General features: G+C 36.7%; 1 protein-coding gene across 9 annotated transcripts in view; it reads left to right on the top strand.

Annotated features, from left to right (window-relative positions):
- The window catches only part of GPATCH8 (G-patch domain containing 8), a 100,868-nt gene that overhangs the window by 5,207 nt on the left and 71,181 nt on the right, over window positions 1-24,480 (top strand). For 4 of the 9 annotated variants that reach the window (XM_073236233.1, XM_073236236.1, XM_073236231.1 and 1 more), the window contains exons 2-3: window positions 23,121-23,195; window positions 24,202-24,236. Coding sequence is in view for 1 of the 9 variants with exons in the window: in XM_073236229.1 (XP_073092330.1) it covers window positions 23,121-23,195 (75 nt within the window). In the remaining 8 variants the exon portion in view is untranslated. Of the gene's footprint in view, window positions 1-23,120; window positions 23,196-24,201; window positions 24,237-24,480 lie in introns of those variants that run through there. The other 5 variants (XM_073236229.1, XM_073236238.1, XM_073236232.1 and 2 more) reach the window with 2 other exon arrangements.

The following is a 24,480-nucleotide window of genomic DNA, read 5'->3' as shown; positions in this document are numbered from 1 at the left end:
CAGTTATAAGAAGTGAATTGACCATTTAACTATGGAATTCTAACCAAATGTACTTAATGCATATTGTATTAGTGTAAAAACTTAAATATGCCCATGGTGAAAGACAGAATATACTGTACTGTCAGGCTTATACTAAATTATTTCTTTGGGATTTAACAAATGCATTTAGCATTTTACACCTAATTTAGGAATGGACGAAGAAAAAGCTGAAGTTGCTTTGGCACTGTACATAGGTTAAGAGCACATAATGTTTTAGTAAGGACTATAGATAGTAAAAAATTAAAGTTAGGATCAAAACAGGCATTTCCTGTTACTTGCCTTAGTTATTCTTTTTACTGACGTTGTTGAGGTAATAAGATAAATCTTATGGGTGTCACTCAAGCAGCCAGAGGTGTATTACAGTTGGTCTCATCTCATGAAGTTCCAATTATTTGTTGTTCTTGCCACTTTTTTGGCAGTTACATTGATTTCAAAAAGGAATTTCAACTTATCTCTGTAGTTTATAAAATTGAAATATAAAACAGCTCTCCATGTGTAAAGTTGTAATAGAAAAACAGTCATTGGCTCTGTAGCTTCTTACTATGCTGCTGGACAGTGACTTCAGTGGGGTGTGTAGGGGGGACTTGATAATATGGGTGAACGTAATAGCCTCAGTTTTGCTCTTGTGAAACCTTTATGAGATTGTGTATCAATGATATCTTAATAAAAAAAGGAAAAAAATCAGTCATTGTTCATGTTTTGTGACTGGTTTTAAGTAATGATTGTTGGAAAAATCAGTACTCATATCTTAACTGTTCATGTTAACAGTTTTTTCAGAGTTGAGGGAGTAGAGAGAACTTTTCATCCTTTTTGAGGCAGTATTGATAAAACAAGAAATTAACTTGTTAATGTAGGTGTTGACTATTGAAGAAAATAATGCTGATACTTGTGGATTGTATGCTGTAGAATCAGTAATTTCTCTTGTTGCTATGAGTAAAATTTACCAGTTATCCTAAAAGAAAGGGCAGAAGTAGTTGAAAATTGGTTTCATACTACTTTAAGGTACTATCTGCGCAAGAGATACCAAGAGGTATATATACCTTCCGATTATTTTCTAGAAAACAAACTAATTTTTTGAAAGATTGTTAAATAAAACAATATTGGAATAGTGGTTGTACTAAGACACATATATTGAGTACGTTTGTGGTGGGAGTTGGTTAAGAAGTAGTGTTTTTCAAGGAGCTTTTGCTCTAGAGAATAAAAGTAACAATAATTTGTTCCTCACCAGCATAATTATCAGATGGATCATATAGTTAGTAAATGCAAAATTATAAGGAAAGGAGAAAACCCTCAAAGTGGGATGATTGGACGTGCCTTTAAGAAGAAATCAGCTTTTAAGCTGGATCTTGAAAGATGGGATTGCATCCTTGCAAAGGAAAGGAATGGGAGATACTCATTTGGAGAAAATAGCTCCAACTGAAGCTCTTGATTTTTTCAGGACAATGATTATACAAGCCATTGGGCATAGGGAAAAAGTGAAATCTAGGGCTACAAAGATAAGTTTTATTTTAATGTTCTAAGTAGGAATGTACTAACTGTTTAAGGTATTTAAATGGGGTAAATATCGATGCAGTTTTTCTTACAGGAAGATTAATTTGGATACAGTTGTATTAAATGTGCTATACATACTGTTAAAACTGTGATACCCAGTCTCCACTAACCAGAGTTAATGTGAGTGGGGACAAGGGAGTGATTGTAATAATGGACTATGTAATTTTAAACTTGGTGAGGACTTTGGGGTGGAGGGGTAGGGGAATGGAGTGAAAAATTAGATCAGTGGATTGTAGGTTCTGATGGGGTTTAAGAATTTTGGAGGTGCTAGAAGAAATGAACTGGAAAGGTAGAAGGTTGTGGTTGCAGAGCACAGTGTTTGAAATAGAGATTATCGAAGGATTGAGATGGTTGGTATTGACCATGAGAGTTAAAAGGCTAAGGGAGAATGGAGGACAGGATCATTATAGGGAAGGAAATTAGGAACTGAGACTCCAGGATGTTGTAAAATCATCTAACTGGATGTCAGAATGATAATACTGTATAGTTGTGTACTTATTAAAGTGCCGTTATATACATTCTTATCTAATGCTTCTAGTAACTCAGCGAGGTAAATAGAATAGGTAGTAACTCTATTTTATAGGTGAAGTAACTGAGGCCCAGTTACTAAGCTGAGTTTTTGAACTTTTATCTTCTGATTTCTTTTGAAGTGGGCTTTTTTTTGCAGAGGGGAGTGTTGGTATTGTGTACAGTAGGGAAAGCATTGCATTTTCTACCAGCTAAGTAACTGGTAGGAAATTGTTGGTATGCTTCTGGAAACATCTCAGTATTAATAAGCTTAATTGGCTGTTTATGACTTCCTGCTGGCCGTTTCACTAAGAACAGGTATACCAGACAATTCATTCTGTTTCCCAAATATATTTTTGAGCATCCATCTGTTAGAATGCATCATAAAATATAAGAAGAGAATATAAAATCAGTCTGTTTTGTTCATTTGTTTCAGTAAAAGAGTAGATGGGACAGGAGAATGGCACGTCTAGTAGACATTATCAAACTAGGGTCCTATGAACTTATCCTTGACTATTCCAGCATCAAAAGTTGACTACTATCACATATAGTGATGATACTATCAGCTGCTGTTTAAGTATTACATGCCAGGCCCTACACCAGGGCATTTTGGAGATGTTTAAATAATCCAAGTCACCATCCAAACCAGATAATGGTATCCCTCATTTTAGAGATGAGAAAACTGAGACTCAGAGAAATTGAGGCTACACAGTAAACTTAGATTTTTTTTATTATGAAGGTATCACTGATATACACTCTTATGAAGGTTTCACATGAGAACATTTTGGTTACTACATTCACCCATATTATCAAGTCCTCTCCATACCGCATTGAAGTCACTGTCCATCAACGTAGTAAGATGCCACAGAATCACTACTTGTCTTCTCTGTGCTACACTGTCTTCCCTGTGACCCCCCAACATACCATGTGTATCAATCATAATACCCCTCAATCCCCTTCTCCCTCCCTCCCCACCCACTCTCCCCCACCCTTCCCCTTTGGTAACCACTAGTCCCTTCTTGGGAAGTCGGTGAGTCTGCTGCTGTTTTGTTCCTCCAGTTTTGCTTCATTGTTATACTCCACAAATGAGGGAAATCATTTGGTACTTGTCTTTCTCCGTGTGACTTGTTTCACTGAGCCTAATACTGTCTAGCTCCATCCATGTTGTTGCAAATGGTAAGATTTGTTTTCTTATGGCTGAATAATATTCCATTGTGTATATGTACCACATCTTCTTTATCCATTCATCTGCTGATGGACATTTAGGTTGCTTCTATGTCTTGGCTATTGTGAGTAGTGCTGCAATAAACATAGGGGTGCATAGGTTTTTTTGAATCTGAGATTTTGTTTCCTTTGGGTAAATTCCTAGGAGTGGGATTCCTGGGTCAAATGGTATTTCTGTTTTTAGTTTTTTTGAGGAACCTCCATATTGCTTTCTACAATCGTTGAACTAGTTCACATTCCCACCAACAGTGTAGGAGGGTTCCCCTTTCTCCACATCCTCGCCAGCATTTGTTGTTCCTTGTCTTTTTGATGTTGGCGATCCTAACTGGTGTGAGGTGGTATCTCATTGTGGTTTTAATTTGCATTTCTCTGATAATTAGCAATGAGGAGCATCTTACATGTGCCTATATTGGCCATCTGAATTTCTTCTTTGGAGAAGTGTCGGTTCATATCCTCTGCCCATTTTTTAATCGGGTTATTTGCTTTTTGGTTGTTGAGGCATGTGAGTTCTTTATATATTTTGGCTGTTAACCCCTTTTCAGATATGTTTGTTTATGAATATATTCTCCCATACTGTAGGATGCCTTTTTGTTCTACTGATGGTATACTTTGCTGTACAGAAAGCCTGTTAGTTTGGCGTAGTCCCATTTGTTCATTTTTGCTTTTGTTTCCCTTGCCCTAGCAGATGTGTTCAGAAAAAAGTTGCTCTTTTACATTTAAGAGATTTTTGCCTATGCTTTCTTCTAAGAGTTTTATGGTTTCATGATTTACCTTCAGGTCTTTGATCCATTTCACAGTAAACTTAGATTTGAACCTTGATCTTTCCTAAGGTGTGCCTTTTCTTGTGGTTCCTGATTGTCTTGTGTAAATTCACTAGGCTTCTAAGACTCTTAAGCATCTGATGCCATTGTAACTCACTTATTGAGCTATTTTAAAGACTGTCTGGTCATTCTTTGTTTTTATCCTTTCTCTTTTCTCTTTGTCCTGTTTCTCTGTAGTTTGTTCGTATTGTTTTCTGGACATGCTAGGCTATTTTATTACTGTTTTTGCATATGCTCTTACCTGTCTGGATTCCTACTAATTCTTCAAGCCTCAGTTTGATAACATCTCTGATAATCTTCCCTAGGCAGTTAACTGCTTCATTTTCCCATAGCACTTTGGTCATATTTCAGTAATAGCACTCTTACTAGTAATAGCAGTAAATAATACACAGTGCTTATTTCTCTGTTGGGTATACTATCTCATAAAAACTCCTATTAGGTAGGTTCTATTATCCTCATTTTACAGGTGAAAAACTTACTCAGTTCACATAGCTAGCAAGTCAGAGAAGTAGCTTTCAGATATTTCAGACTAGTCTCAGACTTTAACCACCCTGCTGTTTTTACCTCTCTTACTGTATACTTCCTTCTTATATTTTATCTCATCTCATGGATTTAGAACTCCTTGAATGCAGACTATCTTCTGTTTTTTTCACCTTACTTGCTGAATCAGGGTCTGGCACCTAGAAATTGGTCAGATACTTGAATTAATGGTTGAGTAAAGACAAATATATAGGAAGGAAAGGCTTAGTAGAGTCTGACAAGAATGGCCAGACTTGGGGACTCAGCTTTCTGCTGTGCTGCAGATAATCTAGTTTGAACTACCAGTTTCTGTGATATACTTTAAAGCCAGTTGAGGGGTAATTCAAGTATGGAGGTTGTGTTATGGATAGTTATACTCTCACTTTGTATGTATTTATATATAATTAACAGTCATCTTTTAGTTTTATTTCTGTTTGTGTAACAGATTGTAGATCACACTTGTTTATCTGTGGACTAGTGCAAAATTTTTTTCACATGTTTGGATACAGCTATATTTTTATCAGCCAGTTGTTAAATAATATGCATTACTATGGTCCCAGAAGAATTCTCAACTACTGACTCCCTACCTTTTTTATTTTATTTTATTTTATTTTATTTTATTTTTTAAATTAATTAATTTTGTCATTAATCTACAATTACATGAAGAATATTATGTTTACTAGGGTCCCCCCTTCACCAAATCCCCCCCACAAACCCCATTACATCAGTGTAGTAAGATGCTGTAGAATCACTACTTGTCTTCTCTGTGTTGCACAGCCCTCCCCATGCCACCCCCACCACATTATACATGCTAATCGTAATGTCCCCTTTCTTTTTCCCCACCCTTATCCCTCCCTTCCCTCCCTTTCTCCCCAGTCCCTTTCCCTTTGGTAACTGTTAGTCCATTCTTAGGTTCTATGATTCTGCTGCTGTTTTGTTCCTTCTTTCTTTCTTTGTTCCTATAGTCTTTGGGTTTGAGGTGAGTCTCTTGTAAGCAGCATAGAGATGGGTCTTGCTTTTTTATCCATTCTATTACTCTGTGTCTTTTGATTGGTGCATTCAGTCCATTTACATTTAGGGTGATTATTGAAAGATATGTACTTATTGCCATTGCAGGCTTTAGATTTGTGGTTGCCAAAGGTTCAAGGTTAGCTTCTTTAGTATCTTCTAACTTAACTCACTTATTGAGCTAATTTAAACACTGTCTGGTCATTCTTTATTTTTCTCCCTTCTTATTCCTCCTCCTCCGTTCTTTATATGTTGGTTGTTTTATTCTGTGCTCTTTTGTGCTTCCTTTAACTGCTTTTGTGGGTAGTTGATTTTATTTTTTGCCTTTAGTTAGTATTTGGTTGGTCTGCTTTCTTTGCTGTGATTTTATTTTCTCTGGTGACATCTATTTAGTCTTAGAAGTGCTTCCATCTAGAGCAGTCCCTCTAAAATACCCTGTAGAGGTGGTTTGTGGGAGGCAAATTCCCTCAACTTTTGCTTGTCTGGGAATTGTTTAATCCCTCCTTCATATTTAAATGATAATCATGCTGGATACAGTATTCTTGGTTCCAGGCCCTTCTGTTTCATTGCATTAAATATATCATGCCACTCTCTTCTGTCTGGCCTGTAAGGTTTCTGTTGAGAAGTCTGATGATAGGCTGATGGGTTTTCCTTTGTACGTGACCTTTTTCCTTTATCTAGCTGCCTCTAAAACTCTGTCCTTGTCCTTAATCTTTGCCATTTTAATTATTATGTGTCTTGGTGTTGTCCTCCTTGGGTCCTTTCTGTTGGGAGTTCTGTACACTTCCATGGTCTGATCGATTATTTCCTCCCCCAGTTTGGGGAAGTTTTCAGCAATTATTTCTTCAAATACTCTTTCTATTCCTTTTTCTCTCTCTTCTTCTTCTGGTACCCCTATAATGTGGATATTGTTCCTTTTGTATTGGTCACACAGTTCTCTTAATATTGTTTCATTCCTGGAGATCCTTTTATCTCTCTCTGCGTCAGCTTCTATGCATTCCTGTTCTCTGGTTTCTATTTCATCAATGGCCTCTTGCATCTTATCCATTCTGTTTATAAATCCTTCCAGAGATTGTCTCATTTCTGTAATCTCCCTCCGGATGTCTGTAATCTCCCTCCGGACTTCATCCCTTAGCTCTTGTATATTTCTCTGCAGCTCCATCAGCATGGTTATGAGCTTTATTTTTAATTCTTTTTCAGGAAGACTGGTTAGGTCTATCTCCTTCTTAGGGTTTGCCTCTGTGATCTTGGTCTGTATCAATTTCTTTTGCCTTTTAGTGGCGATAGATATATTTGTGGGGAGCTGGTGCGTGTGTTGGGTAAGAGAAAGTCCCTTCTTGCCAGTTTATGGCCTTCCTCTCTTGGGAGAACAGCAGCCTCTAGCGGCTTGTGCTGGGCAGCTGCGTGCAGACGGGGCTTCTGATCTTGCCCGGCTGCAATGGAGTTTATTTAGCTCTGCAGTTGCTGTGGGCATGGCCTGCCTCAGGCTGCTGCTCCAATATGGCAGAGCCACATCAGAGGGGGAACAGGCGGGAGGCTGTTTATCATGGTGAGGGCCCTCCGAGATGCGCTGTGGGGGTTCGGGCGCCCAGAGTTCCCCGGAATTTGCAGCTGCTGGGCTAAGTGTCCCAGGGTGCTTCTGTCCAGCTGTGGGATCCCTGTCCCTTTAAGACTTTCAAAAAGCACTTGCTTTTCTTTGTCCAGGGTGCACCGGTTGCAGGGACCCACTCACAGGTCTTACTGTCCTGTTTCCCTAGTTTCCAGCACCCCATGCACGCACTGTGTGTCTGTGCTCCAGTGCGGCTGGCTAGGGCTGGGTGATTAGCAGTCCTGGGCTCCCTCTCTCCCCGCTTCGACTCCTCTCCTCCCACTGGGAGCTGGGGTGAGGGGCGCTCAGGTCCCGCCGGGCCGCGGCTTGTATCTTACCTCCTTCGCGTGCCGCTGGGTTCTCATGGGTGTGGATGTAGTCTGGCTGTTGTCCTGTGTCTTCTGGTCTCTCTTTTAGGATTAGTTGTATTTGTTGTAGTTTCAAAAATATATATGGTTTTGGGAGGAGATTTCCGCTGCTCTACTCATGCCGCTATCTTGATTCTCTCTCCTCCCTACCTTTTTTAATGTTTTAATGTCTCAAGAATTATTTGCTGTATTTTGCATGTGTTTTTGAAAAAGGTTGATTTCTCCTATGGGGTTTTTATAAATTACTAATTTTTCAGTGTAGTTCTTCTTTGGAAACCAGTCCTTTCTTGTTCTAGTCGAATTATACAGAAAATTTGATATGTCAAACAGGTGTACATGTATTTTTAGATGAGTGTGTGATATGCTCATACCCTGACCCAGTGTAATATGTTTTTAAGTTCTTCATTATTTGCTGAGATTGCTAGTCAGTTATCTTTCCTGCCAATTTACACAGAATTAGTAAATGGAACTTATTTTTCATGGTTATTGACTGGCCCCTCAACAGTGCTTTATAACACTAGTTCATTAGTTTGTAGCTCTTTAAATCTCACAGCCTGTGCAGTAATGCTGTAGTGTAATCATCTGGATTTTACAGCAGGGGAAATAGGCCTTGGCCAAGAGCAAGGTTTGGTAATTTGCCCAAGGTTATGGAGCTAGCAGATGGTAGTGATTTGATTTCTGGTGTCTCTGACTTTAGAGATTTTTGTTTTTTGTAATAATATACCGGAGTCTTGTAATTCAGACTGTAAGATTATGAAAACTAGTGAGACATTGGGGTTTTTGGGGAATTGATCACAGTGGAGTTTCTGTCCCTTTTCTAGATTGAAGTAAATTTTAAGTGTACTAATAAAGTGACACAGTAATCCCCCAGAATGTCCTTATCTTTTCGGTTAGGTTTTTTTTCCTCTTGAGACATTTTCTTTCTGATTGTTTAGGATACAACTAGAATTATTTGAAATGAATAGGAGAGAGGGAGAGGAAGATGAAGTCTCTTATTTGGTGACAGGACTGATTTTGTTCATAGGTGGAATATGATACTATCCTATCTGCTAAACATAGCATTTTTTTGTCCATGGCAGATGAAATCAGCATCATCATATGTTTTGAATTTAGTCCAAGTTACAAGCTTGTTACTTGAGTTGTGAGGTAGGGCTACAGTTACTGTATCCGCTTTGTGACCTTAGATAATCTCTAAAGGGATAATGGTAAATGGAGTACAAAAGATAAATTTTTGTTGGGGAGATTTGGAACAAAGAAAGAAAGGAACACAATATGCAACTTAATAGCCAGAGTCAGGTGCTAAAAAGATAGGGCTAACATCAGTTGTACAATGCCAAAGATAGAGCTACTTTAAACTTGGCTCACACCCAGTCTAAATGGGAAAAGTCAGGATTTAAAACTTTAGTTTTGTGTAATTCTTGTGTTAATAACTGAGTTGACTGTTCATCAGAAACTCTGGATCTACTGATTTTGACTAAGAATAATATTTTCATTCATTTTTTTTCAGAAATTGTATTAAATTTTAATGGTCATAGAAAGATGGAAGAGAATATCACCTCTTTAGGGTCTTGAATATTGTGTTTTCCTATTTGAGATTTGGGTTGTTGGTTGTGATCTGTGGGATTATGTGGATTCCAAAATCAGCACTGGTTAGCAAATAAGATTCCACTTTTATGGATAAATGTAGGGCAATCTCTGTCTCTATTTATATTTAAATGATCACCACAGCTAAATTTGTTATAGAGAAGTTTCCACATTTGTTATGTGCTTAGAAGCAGAGCCCTTGACCTATAAGAAACTAACTAGAGCTACTGTGTATTTTAAGGTTGTGTAGGTCAGCCAGGTTCTATTCATTTGTAATTAAAACTATCACAAAGTGAAGTTTTTTATGAAAGAGGCAGTTGAAGGAGTCAGCTGAGTGTATATATATACGTGTGTGTTTTTGAAATCTTTAATGCCTTTTTTTTAGAAAGTGAAATTGCTTCTAATCTGATCTTTTTGAATTTAAATTTCTGATCAGCATAAATAGAAAGCTTTATTTCAACTCCGAAAGCAGATAATATTTAGAAAGGAAGAGTTGATTTAGACAATGGAATAAGTGTTCCAAACAATCATCATTAAAACTAAATTTTAGGAATGCTGTAATCTAGGATCTGTGGATTTTCAGTAGGATGACATGTTCTGGATTATGCCTTTTGTCCAGGCATAATTAGAATTGTTAGCACTCCCTTTTACTCTCAAAGTGCCTTAGTTTCTATGGTACATTATGATACCATCCTAGCTGTAATGGGATTTGTGAGATAAATGAAGTTTTAAAGTAGGGTAAAGTAGAAAAAAAAACAGCTTCAAATCCCTGTTGAGGCCTTCAGATAATCAGATGCCATAGTGTTTTTGGAAAGAATGATCTTAATAAATCTAAGTTCAACAGATGGACTTGAAAAAAATTTTATGGTGAGAGAGACAAGAACTAAAGTATTTATCATCATTTTCACTACTACTATGACTTATCATTTGCGCCAGGTTTGAAATCGCATTTTATATTCCATTCTCTTTGCTTTTTTAGTACAACATTCAAAAGGGTAAATGGATTCTGAATGAAAAGTAAGCTACTTAACTTTTTCAAAGGCACCCACTATTTCCAATTTTATATGGGTTCTTTCAGAGTTCTGTAATGCATATACATTCAAACATTCTCTCTACCTTTCCAGTGGGTTTCATGAAAGCACATTTTTCAGCACTTTGATTTTTTTTCTCTTAATAATCGGCACAGAGATTATTCTGTAATTAAAAGGTTATTGTTTTTTGTTTGAATTTTAAAATGATTTTAGATTTATAGAATAGTTGCAGAAATAGTTACAGAGTTTTGGTATACGACTTGCTCAACTTCCCTTACTATAATGGGAGACTATTGTACAATGTCTGTATCATAATGTAATGATAAAAACTAGAAAATTAACACTGTGGCAATAATATTAAATAAATCATAGACCTTATTTGAATTTTACTTTTCAACTAATGTCCTTTTTCTGTTTCAGTATCCCAGCCAAGACTCCATGTTGATTTCTTCTAGTTATTTCTTTGTCTCCTCTAATATGTAACAGTTTCTCAGTCTTTCCATGCATGTTTTTAGTGGTAACTAGAAGGTTTTGACTGCTTTCTATAGAGAGTACTGTTTCAGAATTATGGAGGCAAGGTTATTAGTAATCTTTGGGTTTTGTATAGTGTAATATAGTAGTAGGAATATCACATTAAGAATCAGCAGCCTTTGTGAATCTGTGACAGTCTTTGTTACCAGTTTTTTTACTTGTAAAATAGGGATGATAAAAAAATTCCCTAAATTCAACAGATTGCCAAATCCTGTATTGAGTATTTGACAACCTTGTTAAGATAAAATTTCTGAAGGTATTTTATAAAGCTAAAAGAAGCTGTATATGTCTGTGTATAATGGAATGGTATTGATCCTTCCCAAAACATTTTTTTTCAATAAACCTTTTAGGACAGTTTTAGATTTCTAGAGATGGCTGTAAGATAGTACACAGTTCTTATTAACATCTTATCTTAGACTAGCATTTGTTACCATATTAATGAACCAGTATCGATATATTGTTGTCAACTGAAGGCCCTACCTTTATTCACATCTCCTTAATATTCCCTTAAGGCCTTTTTTCTGTTCATACTGTATAGGATACTATGTTACATTTTGTTGACCTGTCTCTTTAGACTCTTCTTGGCTCTGACAATTTCTAAAAACCTTTAAAGAGCAAAAAAAAATTTTTTTTATTAAAGTGATAAACAGTCTTATATAACACAGTCGTTTCAACATTCACTCATATTATCAAGTCCTCACCCCCTCTATGCATTCAGTATCAGCCTGGTAAGATGTTATAGAGTCATTAATTGTCTTCTCTGTGCTGTTCTGCTTTCCCCGTGACCTACCTATATTGTGATTGTGAATTGTAGTGCCCTTTAATACCCAACCCCTCCCCTTTGGTAACCAATTGTGCCTTCTCCATGTCTTGTAAGTCTGCTTCCATTTTGTTCCTTCAGTTCTGCTTTATTTTTATATTCCACAAATGAGTGAAGTCATTTGTTATTTGTCTTTCTCTGCCTGGCCTATTTCACTCAGCATAATACCCTGTAGCTCTATCCATGATGTTGCAAATGGTAGGATTTGTTTTCTTCTTGTGGCTGAATAATATTCCATCTTGTGTATGTACCACATCTTCTTTATCATTCATCTGTTAATGGACACTTAGGTTGGTTCCATAACTTGGCTGTTGTAAATAGTGCAGTGATAAATATAGGGGTGCATATATAAAAGAGCAACATTTAATGTTATACTTGTCATTAATTTTGGGTCTAGTTTTAAAAATACTTCTATTTATCATATGGACCTACATATACTCTGTAACACAGTGGGACCCTCTAAGTTTTATTGTGTTTTTATTTACTCTTTTAAATCAAACACTTTAACCTATGCATTTGTGTTTTTGACATTGTTAAGTACATTTAGGGCTTTTTGATATAAAAGCCTTCATTAAGAGAAGGAATCTGAAAATGAAAACATTGTTCATGTAGGCAAAAAAAGATTTGCTTTAAATGATTCAGAGAAAACCAGGGACTGCTTTCTTTTTTGTTAAAGAAAAAGGCAGTTTCATATATCTTCTTGGATCACCTTAATGGCCAACTGATACAGTCATTCTTTTTGTTTTTTTTTTTAAGGTGTACAACATGGTGATTTAATAAACATGTATATATTGTGGAATGATTACTACAATAAAGTTAACACATCATCTCACATAATTACTACTTTTTTGTGTGTCTGGTGAGAACATTAAAAAAATTTTTTTTTGATTCAGGTATCATTGATAAACAATCTTACGAAGGTTTCAGATGAGCAACATTGTGGTTACTACATTCACCCATGTTATTATCAAGTCTCCCCCACACACCCCATTGCAGTCACTATCCATCAATGTAGTAAGATGCTAAAAGAGTCACTATTTGTCTTTTCTGATAAAGTCATTCTTAGCTCCTCTTTCCTTGGGGAAAGAACTATCTGTTGATCTTTAAAGAAACTCCCTCCAAATGTCTATTGTCTCTGATCTTCTCCAAAAGTTTCCCCCTTTGCTTTCTTTTTCTGTATGTTCAGTCCCCCCTCCCTTTTAAAATCCTGATAAACAGTTCTAAAAAACAAATCTTACTACATCACTCCACTTAGTTGCACGTAGAGTAAATCATAGATTAGAGAATAAATTCTGTGCCCTACAAAGACAGCCTTGTCCCCTTCCAGTCCCTCAGTGGGAGAATCCCCACAGCCCTTCCTTGCGCCTAAGAGCCAGCTCAGTTCTATTCTGAACTTCTGTGTGGCTCTCCTAGTCTGTGTTTTCCCAGCTTTTTGTTTACACCTGTTATAATACATAATATTGTAATTCTTGGTTTACTCGTCTCCTCCTCCATAAAATTTATTATATATCCACAGGATTTATTAAGTCCAGGCACCCTTTCTTACATCTTGTGTCAGGACAATTCCTAGTAGATGGCACAAAGTTAGTGAGAATATTATGTATTGGGTTAGAATAACATGTCTTCTTATGTAATTAAAAAGAGAGGAGGCTTGTTCATATGAGATTTCTTTTTAAGTTAACTCTAAAGGATCAGTACTTCCACATCTTTGCTCTTGTCCCCTAATTTAAAAAATTTTTAAAGGTGATTCCCACTGCTCAAATTACACCCATTAAGTATATTTTGTAAGATACTTTTCTTCAGACATTTTGTTAGACTGAACTTGTAGGCTGAACTTTAATCTTATACCTAGATAAGTTACTTAGTAGTCTAATAGCCTCTTGTTAAAGGTGAGGAAACTTTGTACTTACAATGGCTTGAATTTTTTAAACATTTTGCCCCTTTTATTAAAATGTTTTATTAAAAACAAGTAGTACAAATTGTAAAAGTGGACATCATTAAAAGTTCAGGCTCCATTGTAACTATAAAAAGTAAAAGAAAGCCCTACTTGTTCCATTTCATCTTAGAGGTAATCATTGTTACTCATTTTACAATTTTGTAGTAAAGTTTTAAATGGACATATTGTTTGGAAGAAATGCTTTAGAAATACCTCAGATCTACTTAAATTATTAACTTTCTCTGTTTTGGTGTTTGCTTTTTAGAAATATATAGACTTTAGTTTTTAGATCAGTTTTAGATTCATAGCAAAGTTGAAAGTATAGAGTTCCCATATTATCCATTCCTCCATTCACACAAACAACCTACCCCACAATCATCATCTCACATCTGAGTTGTACATTTTTTACAGGAAATGAACCATCATTAACACATTATTACCAGCCAAGGTTCTAGTTTACATTAGAGTCCCCTGTTGGTGTAGTACTGTATGGCATGTACTCACCATTATAGTATCATACAGAATAGTTTCATCGCTCTAAAAATCTCTGTGCTCTACCTATTCACCCCTTCTCCCGTGAGCCCCTGACAACCACTTATTTTTTTTTAACCGTTTCTGTAGTTTTGCCTTTTCCAGAGTGTTATGTAATTGGAATCATATAGTGTGTTACCTTTTCGGATTGGCTTCTTTAACTTAGTAATGTGTATTCAAAAATTTTCCATGTCTTGATAGCTCATTTCTTTTTAGCGCTGAATTAATGTTCCGTTTTATGGATGCATTGCAGTTGATCCGTTCATCTGTTGAAGGACATTTTGTGTCCAACTTTTAACAATTACTAATAAAGCTGCTATAAACGTTCAGGATTTTGTGTAGATGGAAGTTCTTAACTCATTCGAGTAAACACCAAGGAAGGTGTTGCTGGGTGGTAGGATGAAAGTATGTTTAGTTTTATAAGAAACTGCCAAACTGTCTTCTGAATGGCTGGCTGTACTATTTTGGCATCCCACCAGCAATGAATGAGAATTCCTGTAGCTCCCACATTCTTGTCAGCATTTGTTGTTGTCAGTGTTTTATATTTTAGTGATTCTAATATGTAGTAGTATTTTGTTTTAATTTGCCATTCCCTAATGATATATGATGAGCATCTTTTTATACAGTGATTTGCCATCTGTGTGTCATCTTTGATGAGGTATAGTTCAGATCTTTTGTATATTTTGGATATAGGACTTTTATTAGATAGGAGATTTTTAAATATTTTTTTTCAATCCAGTTTTCCAGTTTTTTCTTTTGTAGATTGTGCTTTTGGCATTGAATGTTAAAAAAAAAATTTTTTATTGAGGTATTATTGATGTACACACTTATGACAGTTTCACATGAAAAAACAATGTGGTTACTACATTTACCCGTATTATCAAGTCCCCCATCATACCCCAGTGCAGTCACTGTCCATCAGTTTAGTAAGATGCCACAGATTCACTGTTTGCCGTCTCTGTGCTGCAGTGTTTTCCCCGTTCCCCCTCACGCAATGTGTGCTAAACATAATACCCCTTAATCCCCTACTCCCTCCCTCCCAACCTGCCCTCCCACACCCCTCCCCTTTGGTAACCCTAGTCCCTTCTTGGAGTCTGTGAGTCTGCTCCTGTTCTGTTCCTTCCGTTTTACTTCATTGTTGTACTCCACAAATGAGGAAAAACATTTGGCACTTGTCTTTCTCTGCCTGGCTTATTTCACTGAGCATAATATCCTCCAGCTCCATCCATGTTGTTGCAAATGGTAGGATCTGTTTCTTATGGCTGAATACTATTCCATTGTGTATAGTACCACATCTTCTTTATCCATTCATCTACTGATGGACACTTAGGTTGCTTCCGTATCTTGGCTATTGTAAATAGTGCTGCGATAAACATAGGAGTGCGTATGTCTTTTTGAATCTGAGAACTTGTTTTCTTTGGGTAAATCCCAAGCTAAGCTTTCAAATCATCCCAAATCTACAGGACACACTACACAAGAATAATAACACAGTTTGAGTCCAGAAAAAGACCCATACAGGTTAGACAAAGATTTCTTAATATTCAGTGCCAAAATGGAGATTGGATTAAACATGGTGGCGTGAGAGGTGAGACAGAGACTTCCTCCTAAAACCGCATATAATATGAAAATATAATTAATACAACTAATCCTGAAAGAGCAACAGGAAACAGGGCCGCGCCAGACTGTATACACCTGGAGAAAAGAATAAACCTCCTGTCCCCCCCAGCTTTATTCTTCCTTTTCAGGATTGCTTTGGCTATTTGGGGTCTTTTGTGGTTCCATATGAGTTTTACAACAATTTACTCTAGTTCGTTGAACAATGCTGTTGGTATTTTGATAGGAATTGAATTGACTGTAGATTGCTTTAGGCAGGGTGGCCGTTTTGACAATATTAATTCTTCCTATCCTTGAGCCCGGGATGTGTTTCCATTTATTGGTATCTTCTTTAATTTCTCTTATGAGTGTCTTATAGTTTTCAGAGTATAGGTCTTTCACTCCCTTGGTTAGGTTTATTCCTAGGTATTTTATTCTTTTTGATGCAATTGTGAATGCAATTTTTTTCCTGATTTCTCTTTCTGCTAGTTCATCATTAGTATATAAGAATGCAACAGATTTCTGTGTATTAATTTGTATCCTGCAACTTTTCTGAATTCAGATATTTGTTCTAGTAGTTTTGGAGTAGAGTCTTTAGGGTTTTTTATGTACAATATCATGTCATCTGCAAACATGGGCAGTTTAACCTCTTCCTTACCAATCTGGATGCTTTTTTTTTTCCTTCATTTTAAAATGGTTAATTTTATGTTAATTTCACCTCAAATACATAAATAAACTATATATATGTATATATATATATATTTTTGTATCATTAATCTACAATTACATGAGGAACATTGTTTACTAGATACCCCCCCATCACCAAGTCCCCTTCCACAAACCCCATTACAGTCTCTGTCCATCAGCGTAGTAGGATGCTATAGAGTTACTACTTGTCTTTTCTGTGTTGTACAGCCCTCCCCGTGCCCCCCCCTCATTATACATGCTAATCATAATGCCCCCTTTCTTTTTCCTCCCCGCTTATCCCCTCCCCTCCCACCCATCCTCCCCGCTTATCCCCTCCCCTCCCACCCATCCTCCCCACTTATCCCCTCCCCTCCCACCCATCCTCCCCAGTCCCTTCCCCTTTGGTAACTGTTAGTCCATTCTTGGGTTCTGTGAGTCTGCTGCTGTTTTGCTCCTTCAGTTTTTTCTTTGTTCTTATACTCCACAGATGAGTGAAATCATTTGGTACTTGTCTTTCTCTGCCTGGCTTATTTCACTGAGCATAATACCGTCTAGCTCCATCCATGTTGTTGCAAATGGTAGGATTTGTTTTCTTCTTATGGCTGAATAGTATTCCATTGTGTATATGTACCACATCTTCTTTATCCATTCATCTACTGATGGACACTTACGTTGCTTCCATTTCTTGGCTATTGTAAATAGTGCTGCGATAAACATAGGGGTGCATCTGTCTTTTTCAAACTGGGCTGCTGCATTCTTTGGGTAAATTCCTAGGAGTGGAATTCCCAGGTCAAATGGTATTTCTATTTTGAGCTTTTTGAGGAACCTTCATACTGCTTTCCACAATGGTTGAACTAATTTACATTCCCACCAGCAATGTGGGAGGGTTCCCCTTTCTCCACAACTTCCCCAACATTTGTTGTTGTTTGTCTTTTGTATGGTGGCGATCCTTACTGGTGTGAGGTGATACGTCATTGTGGTTTTAATGTGCATTTCTCTGATGACTAGTGGTGTGGAGCATCTTTTCATGTGTCTGTTGGCCATCTGAATTTCCTCTTTGGAGAAGTGTCTGTTCAGCTCCTCTGTCTATTTCTTAATTGGATTATTTGCTTTTTGTTTGTTGAATGTCAACTCTTTATCGAATCTGTCATTTATGAATATATTCTCCCATATTGTAGGATGCTGAATAACAGTGGGGAGAGTGGGCATCCCTGTCTTGTTCCTGATCTGAGAGGAAAGGCTTTCAGCTTATCGCTGTTAAATATAATGTTGGCTTTGAGTTTGTCATATGTGGCCTTTATTATGTTGAGGTACTTGCCCTCTATACCCATTTTGTTGAGTTTTTATCATGAATGGATGTTGAATTTTGTCGAATGCTTTTTCAGCATCTATGGAGATGATCATGTGGTTTTTGTCCTTCTTTGTGTTGATGTGGTGGATGATGTTGATGGATTTTCGAATGTTTTACCATCCTTGCCAACCCTAAGATGAATCCCAGTTGATCATGGTGTATGATCTTCTTGATGTATTTTTGAATTTGGTTTGCTAATATTTTGTTGAGTATTTTTGCATCTATGTTCATCAGGGATATTTGTCTTTAATTTTCTTTTTTGGTGGTGTCTTTGCCTGGTTTTGGTATTAGAGTGATGCTGGGCTGGCTTCATAGAATGAGTTTGGAAGTATTCCCTCCTCTTCTATTTTTTGGAAAACTTTAAGGAGAATGGGTATTGTGTCTTCTCTATATGTCTGATAAAATTCGGCGGTAAATCCATCTGGCCTGGGGTTTTGTTCTTGGGTAGTTTTTTGATTACCAATTCAATTTCGTTGCTGGTAATTGGTCTGTTTAGATTTTCTGTTTCTTCCTTGGTCAGTCTTGGAAGGTTGTATTTTTCCAGGAAGTTGTCCATTTCTTCTAGGTTTTCCAGCTTTTTAGCATATTGATTCTCATAGTATTCTCTAATAATTCTTTGTATTTCTGTGGGGTCTGTTGTGATTTTTCCTTTCTAATTTCTGATTCTGTTTATGTGTGTAGATTGGGTGCATAGATATTTATAATGGTTATATCTTCTTGTCGGATTGACCCCCTTATCATTATGTAATGTCCTTCTTTGTCTCTTGTGACTTTCATCATTTTGAAGTCTATTTTGTCTGATACAAGTAGTGCAGCTCCTGCTTTTTCTCCCTATTAGTTGCATGAAATATCTTTTCCATCCCTTCACTTTTAGTCTGTGTATGTCTTTGGTTTAAAGTGAGACTCTTGTAGGCAGCATATAGATGGGTCTTGTTTTTTAATCCATTCAGTGACTATGTCTTTTGATTGGTGCATTAAGACCATTTACATTTAGGGTGATTATCAATAGGTATGTACTTACTGCCATTGCAGGCTTTGGATTTGTGGTTACCAAAGGTTCAAGGTTAACTTCCTTACTATCTAAGACTCTAACTTAACTCACTTAGTATGCTATTACAAGCATAATATAAAGGGTTTTTTTCTTCTTCCTTTTTTCTTCCTCCTCCATTCTTTATATATTAGATATCATATTCTGTACTCTTCGTCTATCCCTCGATTGACTTTGGGGGTAGTTGATTTAATTTTGCATTTGCTTAGTATTAACTGTTCTTTCTTTACTGTGGTTTTATTACTTCTGGTGACAGCTATTAAACCTTAGGAACACTTCCATCTATAGCAGTCCCTCCAAAATACGCTGGAGAGACGGTGTGTGGGAGGTAAATTCTCTCAGCTTTTGCTTATCTGGAAATTGTTTAATCCCTCCTTCAAATTTAAATGATAATCTTGCTGGATAAAGAATTCTTGGTTTGAGGCCCTTCTGCTTCATTGCTTTAAATACATTATGCCACTCCCTTCTGGCCTGTAAGGTTTCTGCTGAGAAGTCTGATGATAGCCTGATAGGCTTTCATTTGTATGTGATCTTACTTCACTCTCTAGCTGCTTTTAATAGTCTGTCCTTATCCTTGATCTTTGTCATTTTAATTACAATGTCTTGGTGTTTTCTTCCTTGGGTCCCTTGTGTTGGGAGATGTTTGTACCTCCATGACCTGAGACACTATCTCCTTCCCCAGATTGGGTAAGTTTTCAGCAGTTATCTCCTCAAGGACGCTTTCTAACCCTTTTTCTCTCTCTTCTTCTGGTACCCCTATAATGTGAATATTGATCCATTTGTATTGGTCACACAGTTCTCTCAATATTCTTTCATTCTTAGAGATCTTTTGTTCTCTCTGTACCTCAGCTTCTTTGTATTCCTCTTCTCTAATTTCTATTCCGTTTATAGTCTCTTACACTATATCTAGTCTGCTTTTAAAACCTTCCATTGTATGTTTCATTTTTGATACTGTGTACCATAATGATTGGATCTCCTACTGGAATTCATTCCTGAGTTCTTGAATATTTTTCTGTACCTTCATGAGCATGTTAATAATTTTTATTTTGAAAATCTCTTTCAGGAAGATTCATGAGGTTGATTTCATTTGAATCTTTCTCTGGTGTATTTATAATTTTGCTTTGAACCAGGTTCCTTTGAGGTTTCATATTTGCATGTCACGCCCTCTAATGCCCAGAACCTTGACTCTCTGGAGCTGCTCAGCCCCTGGAGCAATGTCGGGGGTTGCAGGGGAGTGGTGCTGGTGCCTGGGGGTGAGGAAAGTGCTGTTTCCTGCTTCCCGGCTGCTATGCCTGTCTCCACTGCCAGAACCAGTGGCCAAGCACACAGGTATAAGCCTCTATGCTTTGTGTTTGTAGCTGCTGGAGGCGAGGCTTCCCTCTGGCTGGCCTAAATAACGCAAGGGTAGGGTTTGCCGTTTTGCATGCCAGGTGGGGCTGGCTGGGAGGAAGGTGCAGCAGGCTGCATATCACGGAGGGGGGAGCCATTGAGCTGCGTAGCCTGCCAGGGGGCTGGAGCGCCTAAAGATTGTGAAAGTTCCTAACTTGCTGGGTAGAGTGTACCCGGACAATTTTGTCTACCTGTCCGAAAGGTAGGTAAGCTTCTCCTGAGCAGTAAGCTCTGTGCAATCCTTGCCCCTTTAGTAGCCTTCTTGCTGTTAGGAAGTCTCTCAGACTGCCTGCCTTTCTTTCGTCCCAGAGCAGCTGGATATGGATCCCTGCCTTTCACAAGCAGCTGGAATCTCAGTCTCTCCAGGTATTCTGCCTGTCTTAGCTTTCCCACCCCCCTAATCACGAGAGCACCATGAAATGAAGGTTTGTGCTCCCAGAGCAGATCCCCGGAGCTGGGTGTTTAGCGGTCCCAGACCTTCAACTCCGTCCCCGCTCTGTTTCTCTTCTTCCCGCCGGTGAGCTGGGGTGGGGGAAGGGCTTGGGTCTCACCGGACCACGGCTTTGGTACATTACCCTGTTCCATGAGGTTTATTATTTTCTCCAGATGTATGCAGTCTGGCACAGCCCTGTTTCCTGTTGCTCTTTCAGGATTAGTTGTTTTAATTATATTTTTGTATTATATGCAGTTTTAGGAAGAAGTCTCTGTCTCACCTCTTACGCCACCATGTTTAATCCAATCTCCATTTTGGCACTGAATATTAAGAAATCTTTGTCTAGCCTGTATGGGTCTTTTTCTGTACTCAGACTGTGTTGTTATTCTTGTGTAGTGTTGTGTATGGTAGATTCAGGATGGTTTGAAAGCTTAGCTAGTTATGTTTGGAAATTTGTTAAGTATCTCATTCAGAACATGGTGTTTGTTGACCTACAAACTAGTAGTTTGTATTCAACAAAAGGATATTCTAAAATGACTTCACATCTACAAATTAAAAGAAAATTTTGCTAAATGATGGATTACCTATTTAGAATAACTTGAGTGATTTCTCCTGTAGTAAAGATGAACTGTAATGGCTTTTCCTAGATGTCTACATTCTTTTTTGTAGAGTTACTTGGTAGTCCTCTGATAATACTGTAAGTGTTTGTGTTTTTATTATGTCTTCTTTGATAGTGATAAATTTTGGGGTACTTGTTTTGATTTAAAACACGGTTGTCCTAAATTAAATACTCTAAAGGTTTAATCACTTTAAAAATAGTACCCAGTTGTTGTTGCTAGGATGAGATGATTATTTTATCATTAAATCTTTTAGAGCTATAGAGTGAAAGCAAATTAAAGAGTTTTGGCTGGACATTGGTTTCTTTAATATTCTGACGGAAATATTTGAGTCATTCTAAATATTAAGATGTTTATTATTTAGGAATTCAGAGTACTTTGCAATTAACACCTTTTAAGTAACTAACAGCTTTTTTCAGATGTTGCATTAGAAGTTAAAATGCCAAGAGGCAGATCTTAAAGAGATTATTGGACAAAATATTGGAGATTAATTCAAGACAGACTTTCAGGAGTAATAGTTCGTTTTTCATTTTTTAGTATTTGTTGATGATATTCCCCCCCCCCCCCCCCCACTATTGGAATACTTGCTGTTTACTCCCATTCCATTTTTATGATTTGCTTTTTGTCTTTGGAAAACCCACTGCTCTCTTGTTATTTTTTTCTTTTGAATAGACTCTCCTACACAGTTTATTTTTATTATTTTTATTGTGGTAAAGTAGACATAAGATTTACCATTTTGACTATTTTAAAGCATATAGTTCAGTGACATTGAGTACATTAACAATATTGTACTGCCATTGTCACTATTGCTATCTAGTTCCAGAACTTTTTCATCACCACTACACAATTTTAGCACCTAATTGTTCTCTAATGTTTAGTCACCATACTAAGTTTTAGGATATTAAGAGATAAACAAGACTAAGTTCTTGTCCTTAATAACTTCACAGTCTAGTGAAGGAAACAATGTAATATTTATGATACACTGTGGTAAATTATGTTATAATTCTCTATTAAGTTTTATTTATTCAACTAAAATTTTACCTTCAAAAAGCAAAGTAGTTTTTTGTTAGGTTAACTTTCAAGTTGTCATTCCACTCCAAACACTGTATTAGGCTAGATTGAAGTCTTTAGTCTTTTGACTTAGGTAAATTCAAGACTCACAAATCCTCATGCCCTCTATTTTATAACAAGAATGAACCAGATAATTGATATTCTGATTTTTAAAGCCAAATTATGAACTCCTTCATTCTAATGGAGCAGGGAGATCAAAGAAAACCATAATTAGAAGGTGCTTCCTAGTTGTCTGCACCTTCAATTGAATTGTTTTGACTTACTCTAGTTGCAGTGCCAGCTTGCTTGGTTATGGTCAAATATGGTATTATACAGTCCTGGTTATCTCGTGGCAAATAATTTGAGCTGAAGTGATCAATAGCTGCACTGAGGATAGTGTCAAAGATTGTGTTTTTTAATTCCTTGAAACTTGGGAGTTAGCACTGGATTTAAAGCTGAATGTTTACCTGTTGCAGTTAAAAGCAATGTTATCAATATTGGACAGTATAATAAAATATAAATTTTACTAGCATTCTTCTATTATGACTTTCTTTAGTATAAGGTTGTTTATGAAAAGGAAAACAATATAGCCCTTTGTTTTTTAAGACTGCACTCTTCCTATTACAGTCTGAGAAAGAGTTGGTATCCCAAATAGTTCATAGTTGTTTAGTTAGCAATTTCAATGCTTGTCATAGGAAGAAGAGTTCATATTACTAGGCATAGACTCCCAATAAATTGTATTGATAGATTTAGAAAAGTCTAAATTTGTGGCACAGTTTTGATTGTTTACTGAAAAAGAATGAAAAGTTTAAAATAACCCCTGATTTGATTAGAATTATTAATAATTCTGGCATTTACTGCTTTTGGATGGTAACTGTAGTTTTGTTTTTTCAGGGTAATCACTTTGATCAGTATGAAGAAGGACATTTGGAAATTGAACAAGCATCACTTGACAAGCCTATAGAATCGGTAAGATGATCAGTGCTTAATTCTGGGTCATAACTGGTTAGTTAGGTAGTGTTCGTGTGACACTTGATGTGAATGAAGTTAAACTTATTAAATGTAGTACAGTTTAGAGCTGTTTTCTTGCATGCCTCACAGTAATCAGAATTTGGGATGTAATCAGATATTTAATATGTTGGGAAGTAGGTCTGAAAAAACCTAGAAACAATTTAGAATTTGATCGGAAAAATACCACTTTGGCTCATTCTTCTGTTATAGATAGCAAGTTAAAGCTTAGCATCTTTGTAAATTGAATAAAGGAGTAAAATGTATTTTGATCCTTTAAAAGGTTTACCTTTCCTTGGCTACAAATTCATATGTGAAATGTTCCATTAGGAATAGTTTAGGACTAATATGTTTTATGTACCAGACAATTGTGCAACACGGTAAATTTAGCTTCCTTAGCTTGAGTTGTTTTTTTTTTTTTCCAAAAAGTTGATTCTTTCTTTACACAGCTTAGCTTTGGATATTGATACAAAGCAATAGAATAAGATTTGTTTTCCTGCCTCTTAATTTATTAAAAAAAAAATTTTTTCATTTTTGAGCATTATTTTCATTTTGAAAGCCATTTATTCTCAGATTACACAGTCCATTGTTAAAATGTCTAAACTTGTCAGTATTGTCAGTATTGAATATTTGTGCATAAGTGTATACGTAATTTAATAAGGGTTTCAGTGAGTTTCTGGTAAATGACTGAAAAACAATCAAATAGGGAGTCTTACTTCATAGCAGTCAAGACATTACCCCCTTCCCTTTAAGAAACACTAGCTTCTTCTCCCCCCTCAGGAAAATAAGGCAATTTAGACAGCATAGATATTTTAACTTCAGCTATTATTTTAAAAACTATAGCGTAGTAAAGGATCAACATATATTTATGTTCCTAACTAGGTTGGTGTTGTGTGTGTTTGTGTGTGTGTTTAGATGTTTACAGAAATTTACACAACTTGGGGTGTTCGACATTTTTCTTCCACAGCAGTTGGCCCATATTAGCTAAGCAGCCATGATCTGGTTTGTATTGCACGGTCTGCCTTTTTTTAATTTCTTCTTCAGGGTTTCTTTCTCCCCCACCTCCCCTTCTTATTTCTGTTCTTCTGGTCCAGTGAACACTGCATATAGTATCTTCTGTCTTAATGTGCTGGCATGATGCTAGACTTAGGCATGGCAGTAATTGATGACGCATGTGATAATGCTGCAGAGCGAGAATTCACACCTGATGTTGTGCTGAAAGCCTAATCTTATGATTTTGACTGAA

Source organism: Manis javanica, chromosome 4, assembly GCF_040802235.1.
Source record: "Manis javanica isolate MJ-LG chromosome 4, MJ_LKY, whole genome shotgun sequence".
Taxonomy (NCBI): domain Eukaryota; kingdom Metazoa; phylum Chordata; class Mammalia; order Pholidota; family Manidae; genus Manis; species Manis javanica.
Note: the sequence above shows the minus strand (reverse complement) of the source record. Positions and strands in the feature narration are given on the sequence as shown.